Here is a 16,456-nt window from a genome sequence, read left to right on the forward strand (position 1 = left end):
CGCGTGCCTCGTCCTTCTGCCGCGGGAGGGAGGGAGGGCGATGCCCGCCCGCCTCCGGCTTCGCAGCAGCAGCTGCAGCAGCTCCCGCACGTGGCGCACCCCAAGACCCGCGCTCAGGGGAGCATGCGCAGAAGCCTTCCCCTGCCTGCAGTTCGTGAGGAGTCAGGCAGGAGCGCCCCGAACCACCAGGGGGCGCTGCGGATGCCGCTTCTTGCCTCTGGGCAGACGCTGCTGCTGGCTTTAATTTGTATTTATTCCTTGTATTCCTTTCTCCCCAACGGGGACCTAAAAGCGGATTACCTTGTTCTCCTCCACTTTATCCTCACAAAAACCCTGCAAGGTAGGCCAAGCTAAGAGCGTGTGCGACTGGCCCAAAGTCCCCCAGCCAGCTGCCATGGCACAGGTGGGAATCTGAACCCGGGTCTCCCAGACGGTCCCAGTCCAGCACGCTTAACCACTGGCTCAACCCCTCCCTAGGTCCCCACGTGAGGAACCACCGCCTGGGGCACTCTGCTTCCCTGTCGAACAATTCTTACCCTTAGGAAGGTTCTTCCACTATTTAGCCAAAATGTAGCCCGAGTTCCACAAATTAGTTCTAACCCTAACCCCCTGGAGCAAAAGGGAACACGTCACCTACCTGACAGCCATTCAGAGATCTGAAGACACCAACCGTGTCTTTCCTTACATCTCTTCTCCAGGTGCCGCATGGCCTGGCACACACACCACACCCCAGCCATCCAGCTAATCCTCCCCCAGATGGGCTCCAGCATCCATACCCACCTTCAGACCTGTTGCCCAGGACTAGACGCAGAGCTCCAGGTGAGGCCTGATCACTGCAGGGTCGTGTAACATTACTTATATTCATCTCAAGTGATGACTTCTTCTCTGGAGTGGAAGTTCGCCTCAGCTTCTTATGCAGCCCCACCACGCCGCTGGCTCATGTTCAGCTGAGGATCATCAGAGGCACCCAGATCCTGACCCCTTGTCCTGCTGCCGTCCCGCGCTTCCCCCCACCCTGTGTTGGGTGCCTCTGACTTGCTTGGGACCTAAATGTATCCCTGATGACCCAATGTTCCAGCCTCTAAATGTAACTTTGATTCTGACTCTGTCTTCTTTGGCATTAGCCATGTTGCCTGCACATTTGCTAAGCATGCCCTCATCCAAGTCATTCATAAGAGCAACAAACAGCACAGGGCCCAGGACAGAGCCCCCTCCAAGTCTGCAGCTTGGAGACAGTGTGCAACCACCTATCCATCCCCCTGGAAAGGAAAGCCCACATTTGCAGGGGACAGTCTCCAGAGCATGGGGATGTGTCAGGTGCGGTGGTCCAAAGATTATTTTGGGGTGCAGCCAGGCCCCACTGTCTGCCTGTGTGACTTCCCTGGGGGCACCTCACTTTGGAGCACCTGGCACAAGAACCGCGCTTTGGACCAGGACACAGCATATGTCCCCTCAAAGGGGAGCGTTCGCTGAACATGGGGGTGTATGAAGTTTGGGGGTCCAAATCTTATTTTGGGGTTCAGAGCTTTCAAACTCTCCTCACTGTTTTTGGATGAATAAGGAACTGGGAATAAGGAACTGGGAATAAGGAACCAACTTCAGCCTCGTCCCCACAGTTTTCACTGGCAACACAAAGCAGTCCTGTGTGATGGAGATTTATCAGCTCTTATTTTAGGAGCTGATATTTTTGGGACTTGTTTCCCTGGGCTTTTCATAGAAACATAGAGTTGGAAGGGATCTCCAGGATCATCTAGTCCAACCCCCTGCACAATGCAGGAAATTCACAAATACCTCCCTCCCTCCACACTTCTCCAGGTGCCGGATGGCCAGACACACACACACCGCACCCCAACCATCCAGCTAATCCTCCCCCAGATGGGCTCCAGCATCCATGCCCACCTTCAGACATGACCGCCGTTCCATACCCAGAAGATGACAAAAACCCTCCAGGATTGCTTCCTGACCCCAAAGTGCCAATTTGCATATCCCCGGGCGTGTGAAAAAGGGCTACAAGAACTAAGCACACTGAGCCCTAGCCCTTATCTTTTTCCTCTTTAATTGGCTATAACTGCTTCATGCTGCACACAAATGTTTTGCACATGCTTCCTCTAAGCCATGTTGAACTTCTCTGAACAGAGAGAAAGGTGTGATATAAATGTATCTGTTACATAAATACCTGATAGTGTAGCATGAATGTCTCCATCTGAACACCCATGGACTTTGCCTTCACTTCAAAATCTCCAACTTCTTCTGTTGGACCAATTTCAAATATCGCATTTTTTAATCTATAGGAGTTGGAGAAGTCCTGATGTAGTCTGGGGGTAGCATTGGTGGATGTGTTTCTGGGAAATGAGCTCCAGGCATTATGTGTTTGTTTTTAAATTATGGGATGTGTTGTGTTCTTCAACATATATGAACTGAAAGGTAAAGGCAGGATATAAATATTTTAATGAATAAATAAGAGAGTAGAATCAGAGTTGGAAGGGACCTCCAGGGTCATCTAGTCCCACCCCCTGCACAATGCAGGAAATTCACAACTACCTCCCTCCCACACCCCCAGTGACCCCTGCTCCATGTCTAGAAGATGGCAAAAAACCCAACAAGCCTCCAGGATCCCTGGCTAAACTGGCCTGGAGGAAATTGCTTCCTGACCCCAAAGAGGCAATCAGCATTTCCCTGGGCATGTAAGAAAGGGCCGCGAAAACTGAGCACTGGTGCAAAAAAACCCTGCCCTCCCTTCTCATGATCTGCCCAAGTAGAAGATTAAAGAGGAAGAGAGGCCATGGACAGGTGGGGAAGCTTTAAAAAACCGTAGAGGAGTTGCTCCATGGCATAGCTTCCAAAACACAGCAGCACTTTAATTTGAGTCATTTCTCCGGACTGTCCCCACGGGCATTGCACCGCTTGGGAACAGTGATCATAATGTTGTTGAGTTCAACATTTGTATAAATAGGGAATTGGCCAAAAAGACTCACACAAACACTTTTAACTTTTAAAAGGGGTAATTTCTCTGATATGAGGGGGCATGTGGGGGGGAAACTGAAAGGAAAAGTAGAAAGGGTCAAAACCATTGGGGAAGCTTGGAAACTATTTAAAACTACAATCCTAGAAGCTCAAAAAATATATATTCCGCAGGTTAGGAAAGGCACAAAAAGGTATAGGAAAAAGCCTGCATGGTTAACAAACAGAGTAATGGAAGCTGTAAAAAGTAAAAAGAATTCCTTTAAGCAGTGGAAAGCTAGTCACAGTGAGGCTGATAAAATGGAACACAGACTATGGCAAATAAAATGCAAGTCTAAGGTCAGGCAGGCAAAAAGGGAATATGAGGAGCATATAGCAAAAAACGTAAAAACCAACAATAAAACTTTCTTCAAATACATTAGAAACAGGAAACCAGATTAGAAGCAGGAAACCAGCCAGGGAGGCAGTGGGGCCCTTGGATGACCAAGGGGTAAAAGGAGTACTGAAGGATGACAGGGAAATGGCTGAGAAGCTAAATGCATTTTTTGCCTCTGTCTTCACTGTGGAAGATGAGAAGTGCTTGCCCACTCCAGAACCGCTGATTTCGGGAAAGGTGTTGAAAGACCTGAGTCAGATTGAGGTAACGAGAGAGGAGGTCCTAAAACTGATAGACAACTTAAAAACTGAAAAATCACCAGGCCCAGATGGCATACATCCGAGAGTTCTGAAAGAACTCAAATGTGAACTTGTAGATCTCCTGACAAAGATATGTAATCTTTCCTTAAAATCTGCCTCCATTCCTGAGGATTGGAAGGTAGCAAATGTCACTCCCATCTTTAAAAAGGGTTCCAGAGGAGATCCGGGAAATTACAGGCCAGTCAGTCTGACGTCGATACCGGGTAAATTGGTGGAAACCATTATTAAGGAAAGAATTAGTAGGCACATAGATGAACAAAACCTATTGAGGCAGACTCAGCACGGTTTCTGTAAGGGAAGATCTTGTCTCACTAACCTGTTAGTGTTCTTTGAGGGGGTGAACAAACATGTGGACAAGGGGGATCCAATAGATATTATTTACCTTGACTTCCAGAAAGCTTTTGATAAAGTTCCTCATCAAAGGCTCCTAAGTAAGCTCAAAAATCATGGGATAGAAGGACAAGTCCTTTTATGGATCAAAAACTGGCTAGTTCATAGAAAACAGAGAGTGAGTGTAGGTGGGCAATTTTCTCAGTGGAGGGTGGTAAGCAGTGGGGTACCACAGGGATCAGTACTTGGTCCACTGCTTTTTAACTTGTTCATTAATGATTTGGAGATGGGAGTAAGCAGTGAAGTGGCTAAATTTGCGGATGATACAAAGTTGTTCAGGGTGGTGAAAACCAGTGAGGATTGTGAGGCACTCCAAGGGGATCTGTCAAGGATGGGCGAGTGGGCGTCAACATGGCAAATGGGGTTCAATGTGGCCAAGTGCAAGGTGATGCACATTGGAGCCAAAAATCCTAAATATAAATACACATTGATGGGGTCTGAACTGGCAGAGACTGAGCAAGAGAGAGATCTTGGAGTTGTAGTGGATAACTCACTGAAAATGTCGAGACAGTGTGTGACTGCAATAAAGAAGGCCAATGCTATGCTGGGGATTATTAGGAAGGGTATTGAAAACAGATCAGCCAATATAATAATGCCCCTATATAAATCAATGGTGAGACCTCATTTGGAATACTGTGTGCAGTTCTGGGCACCACACCTTAAAAAGGATATTATAGCTTTGGAAAAAGTGCAGAAAAGGGCAACTCGAATGATAAAAGGGTTGGAACACTTTCCCTATGAGGAAAGGTTAAAGCGCTTAGGGCTCTTTAGCTTGGAGAAAAGACGACTGAGGGGTGACATGATCGAGGTTTATAAGATTATGCATGGGAAAGAGCAGGTAAAGAAAGAGGTACTTTTCTCCCTTTCTCACAATACAAGAACTCGTGGGCACTCCATGAAACTGCAGAGCGGTCGGGTTAGAACGGATAAAAGGAAGTACTTCTTCACCCAAAGAGTGATTAACACATGGAATTCACTGCCACAGGAAGTGGTGGGTGCTACAAGCATGGACGGCTTCAAAAGGGAATTAGATAAGCATATGGAGCAGAGGTCCATCAGTGGCTATTAGCCACAAGGTATAGCTAGGGGCTCTGGGGCAAGTGATGCTCTGTCTTCTTGGTGCTTGGGGGGGGGGGTCAACAGTGGGAGGGCTTCTAAAGTCCTGGCCCCACTGCTGGACCTCCTGATGGCACCTGGTACTTTTGGCCACTGTGTGACACAGAGTGTTGGACTGGATGGGCCTTTGGCCTGATCCAACATTGGCGTCTCTTATGTTCTTATGTTCTCCCGAGTCATGAATTCAGAACAGCCGGTTTCAAGGTGGGGCACCCCATCTGCCTTATGCTTGCTGATCTCTGCTCCTGCCCCTAGACTTTGTCTGCCACAGTCATGCATGGCCGAAAAACAAAAGGTGGATCCCCACAGAGCGGAGAGAGGAAGGAGGGTCCGTACATTAGGTTCTGAGGAAGCTGAACCAGAACAGCATGCTTGAAAGAGAATCCCAGACTCAGTGTTTGGGTCTAAAGAAAGGTAAGCTTGTTTTAAACTTCGGGCGGAAACATTCCCATGCTCGGTGGGACCTCTTTTAAAACAACAACAACAACTCTTACCATTTCTCCTCTTACATGATGACACATTGGTTGGGCTCAGATCGTCATCTCCAGTCACACGCAGGAGGAGTCAGGTGGGCAGGGTGTGAGTCTCCCCATCTGCTGACCACAGATGGACTCAAGGGACCTGAGCTGGCTGCTGCCCGCTTTTCCCACCAAGAGACCCCGCCCCCTGGTCTCCTCCAGCCCATCCCAGTTTGAGGTGGCCCATCACGCCTGTCAAAGAATCCCCTTTGATCCGGAGTGACCTGGAGGAGCTCAAGTGAAGCAGTGCTCTTGTGAGTACCCCCCCCCAACCTCTCTCCTCCAGGGGCTGACGACCCGACCCCCTAAGAAGAAAAAGCTTATTTCAGCTTATTATTTTAAAACAGAAAGGACTTTGCTTGTTTAGAAAAATAGTTATACATTTAATTAAATGAACTGAATTGGTGTGATGCCCAGTAAAAGGAATCTTATAATTGAATGTCATGATAATTAATAGAGTTGAGGAAAAGTACAATTATACTTTCTGTAAAACGAGATTTAAGTTTGGAAAAACCCTTTCCGTATGTGTTTCAAGAAGTCAAAACAAAATCTTAATATTTTATGGCTAAGAATGAAAACTTATGGTATAAAATATTTCTGAGTATGAGAGAAGTAGCTAGCTGGATATTTACTAAGACTATTTTTTAAATAAGAAATTTTGCTTACGACTTCCAAACTGCTAACAAGTTGGGAGATATTCCAAAAAATTTTTTATGAAGTCCCAGGACTCAATCATGCATACCTGTCATTAATTAGAAGCCAATTAAAAGTTCAACATTTGTATTATACAAAGGGGACCCCTACTGGCAAAGGTAAAATAGCATATTTTACAAAATTAGAAGTTTCAATTTAGATTTAATACTTTATAAAAATTAACAAAAATGTCCTGGTGGATCAAAATGAAGAATGATAGGTAGATTCAGTGTATCTACAAAAGCTTTATGTCATAGACCACTTTGCAATATTAGAAAGTGCTTATAGAGAGTTTAATATTTAAAATAGTGCTATAATTTTGTATTTCAGGATTCAATGTATTCTGTCTATATTTTAAGAGCAATAACCCATAAAATGATATTAAGAATGTTGTTATACTTTATAATCCTGTATCAATGTAAAGGAACCATTTTTGTAACAGAACGGATAGATTTTATACTAAAGATGAGCTCAGCCTCTTTGTCTGTACAAAGTTCATTCCAAAGTGAAACAAGTCTGGGAGATCGGCCAAAGAGGCATTCATCATTTTTAATAAGATGAACACCTGAATTGTAGAGTTGAGAAGTGGCCAAGTAACATCTTATTTGTCAAGTATGTAATTAATGACTGTTCAGACAAAGAAATCTAAACTGAGTGTGTGCAACAAATGCTGTCAATAATGACGTAAAGTTGGGAGGAGCAAGAAGAGTATATAAGTCTGATCCCTACCGCTATTCACTGAACATCTGAGCTGCATTTTTAGCTGTAAGATGTTCCTTTATTTGAATAAATTTCTTTCTCTACCCTTTACTGCCTGGAATTATCTGTCTCACTGTGTCGTTTATTGGCTCGCCACACAAGTCAAAGAACTTTAGCACCCTCAGGGTGTTGCCTTCGGTGGCTTCGTTTGAACAGCGGGAGGGGGGAGGTCCCACTCTTCGCACAGAAGGGAGGGGTCCCGTCCTGCTTTAGATGCCCCCCCTTTTCCAAGCTGAGGAGTGTTGGGAATCAGGGGACAAAAAGAGAAAGCTGCTATAAGGTTTTCTGGGTTTTTAAAAAACAGTGCTTCCAGGCATCAGTCTGAGCGCAGAAGAGAGATAATGCTCTTTGATCAGAAGCGGAGCACCCTTTGCTGGCTGCCGATTCTCCTGACCCACATCCCCTTTTCGCCGCTCACGTGTGCCATGAGCACCTCGGAAGCAGGTGTTTCACAGGCCTCATTCAATGTCTGCAATGACCTAAGGCGCACCCCCTGCTCTACCTCTACTTGTCCTCCAGCAAGGTAATGCAGATGCTGATCTTGCAGCCAGTGTCACAGCCTGCAAAGGAAAGGACAAACTCGGATGTTTCTAGAACAAAGAATGCTTGTGGAATCAATAACTGAAAAGCAGCATCTCAGCCCTCCCACAAACTGTAAGAAAACAGATAACAGAAAAACACTTTAAATGTGCTAACAAAAAGGCCTCAGTGTTAAGCCTCTCTCTCTCCCCGGGCAACAGACCTAACAGCATAGAAGGCCATCCTCATAACAACAAATGCTTGCAAAGACACATGCTCAGGTCAGTCATGGGCAGACACACAACCTCGACAAATGATTCACCTGCAAATTTTCTTTTTTATTAAAAATACACCAGCCCACGTGCTGCCCCCCCATTTAGAACAGACTTCATTGCAGAATCAGTATCTTCTTACTGAGCAATCCCCAAAGAATTCTCACTTCATCCCCATCAGCTCTGAGAAACGTTGCCTGTTCCGGCGAAGGAGGCAGGTGAGATTACAAGGGTTCTTGTGCCACAACTAGGGAGTCCGGCTGGATGAGAAGTGTGGCCCCAGACGAGGTGGTTTGTGAAGAGAAATCTTAACTTTGCAGTTTTTCCTGTTGCCCACCTTGCTCTCTTGCAGAGTTGTCTGTTACACCACGTGCATCCACAGCTGTCCACAGTCCTTACTTCCAGGCAGAAATTCAGTGAGGGGCCCCCCACCTTCACACCGGAGGACTACCTCACATGCAGGCCTACCAGGAATATTGGCTCAGACAAGGTCTAGAGCATCAGAAGGAATGATATTGAGTTGCCATGAGAGATCCAGCGCTGAGCAGATCGGTCAGGTAAATTCCTTCACGGGGAGTCATTCCAGAGCCCTGTATCTCCATGCTTCTGTGTCTCCACCTTGGGTACAATTGTAAGAGCTGGCATTTCTGTCACCCTTTTTGGCGTGGCACGCTTATCAGCACTGTCTCCAGCTGGAAAATTGAGAGTGGTTGGCTGCAACTGAACTCAGAATTCACACACTGCAATCTGCATGGTTCTATACATTCAATGAGTCTTGCCAAAACTTCAAACATGAGCACCACAACATTTAATGAGGGAAAAGCTCCATTAAATGCAGAGATATTTCACGTGCTTCATACCTCAACCTTAAAAAAAAAAAACCCAGCTAGGGAGGCAGTGGTGCCCTTGGATGACCAAGGGGTAAAGGGACGACCAAGAAGTAAATGGATCAAAGAAGGACAATAGGGAAATGGCTGAGAAGCTGAATGCATTTTTTGCCTCTGTCTTCACTGTGGAAGATGAGAAGTGCTTGCCCACTCCAGAACCGCTGAGTTCGGGAGGGGTGTTGAAAGACCTGAGTCAGATTGAGGTGATGAGAGAGGAGGTCCTAAAACTGATAGACAACTCAAAAACTGATACATCCAAGAGTTCTGAAAGAACTCAAACGTGAACTTGTGGATCTCCTGACAAAAATATGTAATCTTTCCTTAAAATCTGCCTCCATTCCTGAGGACTGGAAGGTAGCTAATGTCACCCCCATCTTTAAAAAGGGTTCCAGAGGAGATCCGGGAAATTACAGGCCAGTCAGTCTGACGTTGATACCAAATAAGTTGGTGGAAACCATTATTAAGAAGAGAATTAATAGGCACACTGATGAAAAAAACTATTGAGGCAGACTCAGCATGGGTAAACAAACACGTGGACAAGGGGGATCCAACAGATGCTGTTTACCTTGACTTCCAGAAAGCTTTTGATAAAGTTCCTCATCAAAGGCTCCTAAGTAAGCTCAATAGTCATGGGATAAAAGGACAAGTTCCCTTGTGGATCAAAAACTGGCTAATTAACAGGAAACAGACAGTGAGTATAAATGGGCAATTTTCACAGTGGAGGGTGGTAAGCAGTGGGGTTCCACAGGGTTCAGTACCTACATCCGATGCTTTTTAACTTGTTCATCAATGACTTGGAGTAGGGAGTAAGCAGCGATGTGTCTAAATTTGTGGATGACACTAAATTGCTCAGGGTGGTGAGAACCAGGGAGGATTGTGAGGCACTCCCAAAGGATCTGTCGAGGATGGGCGAGTGGGCATCAACGTGGCAAATGGGCTTCAATGTGGCCAAGTGCAAAGTGATATACATTGGAGCCAAAAATCCTAAATATAAATACACGTTGATGGGGTCCGAACTGGCAGACTGACCAAGAGAGAGATCTTGGAGTCATAGTAGATGACTCACTGAAAATGTCGAGACAGTGTGCGACTGCAATAAAAAAGGCCTAGCTATATTGGGGTTTATTTGGAAGGGAACTGAAAACAAATCAGCCAGTACTATAATGCCCCTGTATAAGTCGATGGTGGAACCTCATTTGGAATACTGTGTGCAATTCTGGTCACCACACCTCAGAAAGGACATTATAGCATTGGAAAAAGGTTAAAAAGCTTATGGCTCTTTAGCTTGGAGAAATGACGACTGAGGGGTGACATGATTGAGATGTACAAGATTATGCATGGGATAGAGCAGAAGTACTTTTCTCCCTTTCTCACAATACAAGAACTCGTGGGCACTCCATGAAATTGCTGAGCGGTCGGGTTAGAACAGATAAAAGGAAGTCCTTCTTCACCCAAAAAGTGATTAACACACGGAATTCACTGCCACGGGAGGTGGCGGCGAATACAAGCATGGACGGCTTCACGAGGGAATTGAATCAACATCTAGAGCAGAGGTCCATCAGTGGCTATTAGCCACAAGGTATAGATAGGAACTCACAGGCTGGGGTAGGTGATGCACTGTATTCTTGATGCTGGGGGGGGCAACAGTGGGAGGGCTTCTAATGTCCTGGCCCCACTGATGGACCTCCTGATGGCACCTGGCATTTTTGGCCACTGTATGACAGAGTGCTGGACTGGTGGGGCCATTGGCCTGACCCAACACTGGCTTATGTTCTTATGTCTGGGGCAAGTGATGCTCTGTATTCTTGGTGCTGGGGGGAAGCACAGTGGGAGGGCTCCTGGTGTCCTCCTGGCCCCACTGCTGGACCTCCTGATGGCCCCTGGTATTTCTGGCCACTGTGTGACACAGAGTGTTGGATTGGAGGGGCCATTGGCCTGACCCAACGTTAGCTTCTCTTCTGCTCTTAAATCAAGTGAGTCATCTCTGCTCTCAGCGCCCAAGCTGACAGAGCCTGACAAGTCTAAATGTGCACATCTGATGCAGCCTGAAAGTGACGACTCGGCCTTTACCCTCACTCTGCTGCCTCAGCATCCCATATATGCCTCAGCAGCTCCCGAGTGAAGGAGTGACTAGCCGGACCTGGCTGCAGTCAGTCAAAAAGCCCTTCCAGGCATTTTTTTTAAAAAATCCCCCACTTCTTCCCCCCCTCCCCCGGCCCCGCATTCAAGTCCACACTTGACATACGCTGCTCCCTCCATGAGGTGCGCCCACAGCTGCCCCTCGGGGGAGCACTCATGCACCAGATCTTTACTTCCTTATACAGACCCAGGCCTCCCCATTAAAGACCAAAAAGAAGAAGAGCCCTCTACCACCTGCTCATCAGTCCCACTGAATTCCGTGACAGCCACTCCAAACTCGCCACCTTAGAGCTCAGGTCTGAGGTGCTGCCACCTCAGCAAGGGGAAGAGAACTTTGTTACACTTACGCAAGATAGCCTCATACGTGACTCCATGGAGAGTTAACAGGTCTTTCAATTTCTGTACATCTTTGGAAAGCTGCTGATATTCCTAGAAGAAGGGAGGGAAGCCTCATCTCATACAAGCACAAAGTTCAGTCGGTACCAAACACTGGAGTGAAGCAGACCTCGGAAACAAAGAGACACAGTAGAGAAAAGGCTGCTTTTTCCTGACAGAGTGACTGATTGCTGGCATCGGCTCCGATTAATCACACGGGGGGCCACCCTCAGCATCTCTGCACTAACCACCCAGAGAATTTCACAATGCTCTCAATGCTTGGATGACATTCACAGGCTGCTTCTGCTTGGCCACCTCTTGACAGCTCTCCCTCCCCTGTCCCCGTAAGCCACTGAAATAAGCGGGTATTCATGCTCTGCTCCCACCCCCCCACGGGGACCCCGAGCAGCTCACGGCACCTTTCTCTCCTCTGCACCTCCATCTGACCCTCACAATAACCTTACGAAGTAGGGGTAGGCAGAAAGGAAAAAGCAATGGGCCTGGAGTCGTCCCAGGGAGCTTCCACGGCAAAGGAGAGGCCTGGACCTGAGTCTGGCTCTCCAGCCGCCGCACCAGCACATTTACTCAGCGAGGGACTCCACTTAAAACACAGGTAATCAGAGCATCCATGAGTCACCGGCACAACAGCTCTTTCCAGTTTCTGTACCTTGTTGCATTTTTCCAGAGATTCAAATTCCTGATGCTGAAGTTTATTTTTTTGCTCACTCTGCGCCTCTTTTGTTGATTTAAAAAAGGAGGCTTCTTCAAAGATCTCTCTCAACCTTTTCTCATAGCCCTGGAAAAACAAAAACACCAAATCAAGCTCCATTTCCTCCCAAGGCCACCGGTTTGCTTCTCATCTCTGGCTTCTGCACAAATAAAATGATACGGAGAGACACCCCCTTTCCCCCCCCCCCCCGGTAGGGTTTTCAAGGCCAGAGACGCTCAGAGGCGGTTTGCCATCGCCTGCCTCCACATCCCGCCCCTGGTATTCCTTTGGGGGGGGGTCTCTAATCCAAGCACTGGCCATGGCTGGCCCTGCCTGGCTTCTGCGATTCGACAAGACCAGGCTAGCCAAGTCAGGGGTCCATCCATCAGTCAGTAGGTGGATTTACATCAAGTTTCCCATTCTGAAATAAATGCATTTCCTGGAGAAGTGTAGATACCCACTGGCTGCTCTAACTATACCGGTGAGCAGCTAAGTCTTAGGACAATCATCCAAGACCTTTGGCCAGATAGCCTAGAAACACAGTGCAGAATGACAAGAGACCCCTCTGCCCAGATTTCTCAGACTCTGTGCAAAGGTACTAAAAGCCAGATTCACTTCCTCAAAGGCCAAATGTGTGCTCATTGGGAAGGAAGCCTCCTTTGACTACTTGGGACTCTTCTTCTTCTTCTGCCAAGAAAACATTCATGGATTAGGCTATAGTTAGCCGCAAGGTTTCCACAGACACAGACAAATGCGGAGAAGTGATCAAGACTCAGCCTGGCTTTACTAGAACAATTTTGGCTGAGACCGACCAGAATTCTTTGCAACTGTCTGGCCAGGTCCAGCTTGTGGCACAACTGAGAGTCTAAGCCTGAAGTAGAAAACGGGACAGACCAGTGCATTGCTTAGACACAGAGGAATGATTGGAAACTGGGAAGAGGCGCGTGGGGGGGTGGGGGGCAACAAGGGAGGCTTTCAAAATGAACAGTACATGTCCAAGCGGATTTCTAGAGCCATCAGTTCTCTAACTGGAGAAGTGACAACAGGCCAGAGTGTGAAATAAGAAAGAGTACTGCAGAGGCGGTTTCTGTGGCCAAAGGCAGATCCACCGGGTGGTCAGTAGCTGTAATAATGACTAGCTTGTCCCTGGACCCAGGAAGGAGCTCAGGGTAACAAATCTAACAGAAGGATTTCCCCCCCACCCCCATCCTTGTCGCTTTTATTCAGCTGTTGGTTCTAAGTCTGACTGACAGCCACGGCTTCCCGTGAAAAATTTATTGTCGGCTGTAAAATGATTGAACTCCAACTCGATCTTCATTTAAATGAGCTTATTTTGCTTAACATTTGATACAACTTAAAACAAACCCAACACACATGGAAAACAATCCTGCAAATTTAACTAGAAACCCCTCATGGATGGGTATAGCCGGCCAAAACCAGGTCTTCCCAGTAGGCAAGAGCATTCTCATCCAAACCTGCTTTGTGATCATCTCTTCATAAAGTGACTGCTCGACATCATCCCACTTTCTTCGGAGGGCTTCAGGCAGGGCTGGGTACACTGCAAAAGAAGAGAGACCCTTGCTGCTCCTGAGGGCGGCTGGGGGCGGGAGCTGCCTTTCAGCCTGGTGCCTCCACAGTTCAAATCCATGGGGACTTCCTCACACCTTGATCAGTGGCAGATGCGGAGCGATAGCCCTGATGGACGAATGCCACCCACGTGAGGGACGTTTCCTGTTCTCCTGGGCAAGGGCCTCACCAAAGGGAGCTTCCTGAGCCCTTGCTGCATGTTTGTCAAGTTGCATGGGGGTGGGAGGAAAGATTACAAGAGCAAATGTCTGTGGGGCTGGGGGCTGGGGTTCTGTTCCTGATCCTTCACCCCGGCTACTTTGTATCCACCATCATTGTTATTGGCAGAGCATTCCTCAAAGGTAAACTTTACCATAAGGGGCCCTTCACCATCTCCCTCTGTGGTGTATTTGAACACAAAAGAGGTATTTTCCCACTGGCAGGACTGTACACTTGACCCCTACCCCCAGGGGCTTTCTGTGCACGGTTACTACACACCGTGCCATAAGGCCAGCTAACTGATCTACGTTGTCTCACTTGCAAGGATAGATGTTCCCCGGGCTACTGCTGGCTACTCCAAACTTCTGTCTGAAGGCAGTCCCAAAGTGCGGGTTGCAGGCATCGATTGCTGTGGCACGGGGGTCAGTGCTATGGCCATGTTTGCCCACTGTAGATAGGCAAGCTCATAGGCAATTTTGCCAGCACTGTATGTGTCTGAAGCATTGCTAGGGCACTAGCATCGCTAGGGCAAGAGATGAAGAAGAAGAGGAGAAGGAGATTGGATTTATACCCTGCCCTTCACTACCCAAAGGTGTCTCAGAGGGGCTTACAGTCTCCTTTCCCTTCCCCTCCCCACAACAGACACCTTGTGAGGTAGGTGAGGCTGAGAGACCTCTGACAGAAACTGCTCTTTTTTCAAGAACAGCTGTGCCAGAATTATGGCTTTCCCAAGGTCATCCAGCCAGGTGCAAGTGGAGGAGTGGGGAATTAAATCTGGTTCTCCCAGATTAGAGTCCATGCACTTAACCATGACACCAAACTGGCCCCTTCCTCCTCCCTTGCCTCAACACATCTTGTTATTCGCCCTAAATAAAGTAGACAAACAACCTGTAACTGCAGTTATGTTACACCCACATAGAGCTGGCTGTGGCAGGCATTAGCACGGCATGACATTGCAGTCTGGCCAAATACTCTTTCCTGAACCTGCTTGATTGGATCTCAGCCCTAACTGTGAAACTGCAAGGTCAGACAAGCTCAGCCCCTGAGATGTAAGCATCGCAATACCTTGCAAGATTCCCAGACTTCCCTAGTGTCCAGGGCTAAAAATGGCAGCACGAGCTGCATACAGCAACTTCCCTGCATTTCCTCCCTCCCCCCCACCCCCCCACCCCCCCAAGCAGCAGATCAGATAACCCTACCTAAGAGAGAATGCGGGTGGCAAACGAGTGGTGTTTCGAATGTCAGAGAATAAATGCAAGTGCTTGGTTCAGACACGTGAGCTAACCTGTTGCTCTTCCCACAGACAAGGAGGACCTGGAAGCAAACAATGGAGAACTTCTGAAAACAGCCAAATTGCCAGCTTTGTACTGAATCAAAGTCCCCTTTCACCCACACTCTCAAGCACCGCCACTGCGTTAGAGAACACAGCTTAATCTTGCACCAATGCAATGCAAGGAATGGCTCTCGTGTCGTCTTACCGCAGCTACAGCACTACGAACAGGCACCTGCTGATGAGCCCCTCCACTTCCAAAAAGGGAAAAAGTCACACAACTGTCTTTTGGACGCTGAATACCCTCAACAAATTCTCCTTCTGCCTACAACCCATTTTAGGGAAGTACCACGACCACCGCTTTAGAGGCCGCAGGTCAGGAGCAGAAAAGCCATTCTCACTTCCACAAACGACTCGATTGCCATACCTTGGTCTGCCTGTTCCTGGTTTCACACGCATCTCCATCCCTCATCCACATGCCAACAAACGTATTGTTTTCAATTTCCCATTCCTGCCAGATACTGAAAGACCAGGGAGGGGGAGAAAACCGTGTTCCCATTTCCAGTTTTTTACATTATGTGCCGCACAGTAAAACACAGAAGGTTTTAGCACTTTTCTTAGTCTAAAACTAACACTATGCGTGCATGGTCCAAGCCCCTAATGTGGAACAGGGCCGCCATCTCTAGGCACCTGCCGCTTTGTCTCTTGGACTGTGGGAAGGAACCCCGAGTGGAGCTGCTAACCAGCAGCTGGCCCTTACCCAAGAATTCCACTGTAAGCGTTCCACCGGAAGGTTTGCTCATGCTGGGTGATGTTCTGGAAGGGGCAGAATTCGTACTTGTACCTAAAGAGAGCCCAAAAGATGGCCACGGCAGTCTCTGGCACAAGTCCTTCCCTTTTCACCCAGGCCCACCCTGGCTACTTACGTGGACTCCATGTAGCTGAAGCACTTGCCCACCAGCCGGAGGAGATGGGCAGGGCCTGCAAACGAGAGGCAGATAAAACAGCTTCCACCCCCACCCCCACCCCCACCCCCCCGTTGCAGAAGGCCAGCCTGACAGGGAGACAATGCCAGTCAGCGGGAGGCGGTCCAGGCGGGAAGAGCTAACCCCCCCAAAACCCCGCCACCCGCGACTTGCACCCTCCCGCTTAGGGGAAGCAGGGCCGGCCGCAGGGGGGATGTTCAGGTGTGCCTGAAAGCCCAGTTCCCCCAAGGGACGATGCTACCCGCCCCCTCCCGGCCCTCACCTGAAGCCGGTGCTGGGCTGGCTTTGGGCTGCAGACGGTGGGCAGGAGGCAGGAAAGGGTTGTGCAGCCTGGGTGGGAAAGAGAGTGAAGGCTCAGTGTGTGGGGGGGGGGGGGGAGGG

At 48.2% G+C, this 16,456-nt stretch overlaps 1 protein-coding gene across 1 annotated transcript in view; it reads right to left on the reverse strand.

Annotated features, from left to right (window-relative positions):
* Nucleotides 1-7,976: 7,976 nt before the first annotated feature.
* The window catches only part of GNPTG (N-acetylglucosamine-1-phosphate transferase, gamma subunit), a gene marked incomplete at its 5' end in the record, with an annotated part of 8,959 nt that continues 479 nt past the window's right edge, over nucleotides 7,977-16,456 (reverse strand). The window contains 9 exons of the mRNA XM_015406347.1: nucleotides 7,977-8,616; nucleotides 11,298-11,379; nucleotides 11,993-12,121; nucleotides 13,510-13,592; nucleotides 15,019-15,133; nucleotides 15,517-15,610; nucleotides 15,850-15,933; nucleotides 16,016-16,070; nucleotides 16,338-16,405. Coding sequence (XP_015261833.1) covers nucleotides 8,492-8,616; nucleotides 11,298-11,379; nucleotides 11,993-12,121; nucleotides 13,510-13,592; nucleotides 15,019-15,133; nucleotides 15,517-15,610; nucleotides 15,850-15,933; nucleotides 16,016-16,070; nucleotides 16,338-16,405 — 835 coding nt within the window. The remainder of the gene's footprint in view (nucleotides 8,617-11,297; nucleotides 11,380-11,992; nucleotides 12,122-13,509; nucleotides 13,593-15,018; nucleotides 15,134-15,516; nucleotides 15,611-15,849; nucleotides 15,934-16,015; nucleotides 16,071-16,337; nucleotides 16,406-16,456) is intronic.

Source organism: Gekko japonicus, unplaced genomic scaffold, assembly GCF_001447785.1.
Source record: "Gekko japonicus isolate JY-2015 unplaced genomic scaffold, Gekko_japonicus_V1.1 scaffold2243, whole genome shotgun sequence".
In the NCBI taxonomy this organism is placed as follows: Eukaryota; Metazoa; Chordata; class Lepidosauria; order Squamata; family Gekkonidae; genus Gekko; species Gekko japonicus.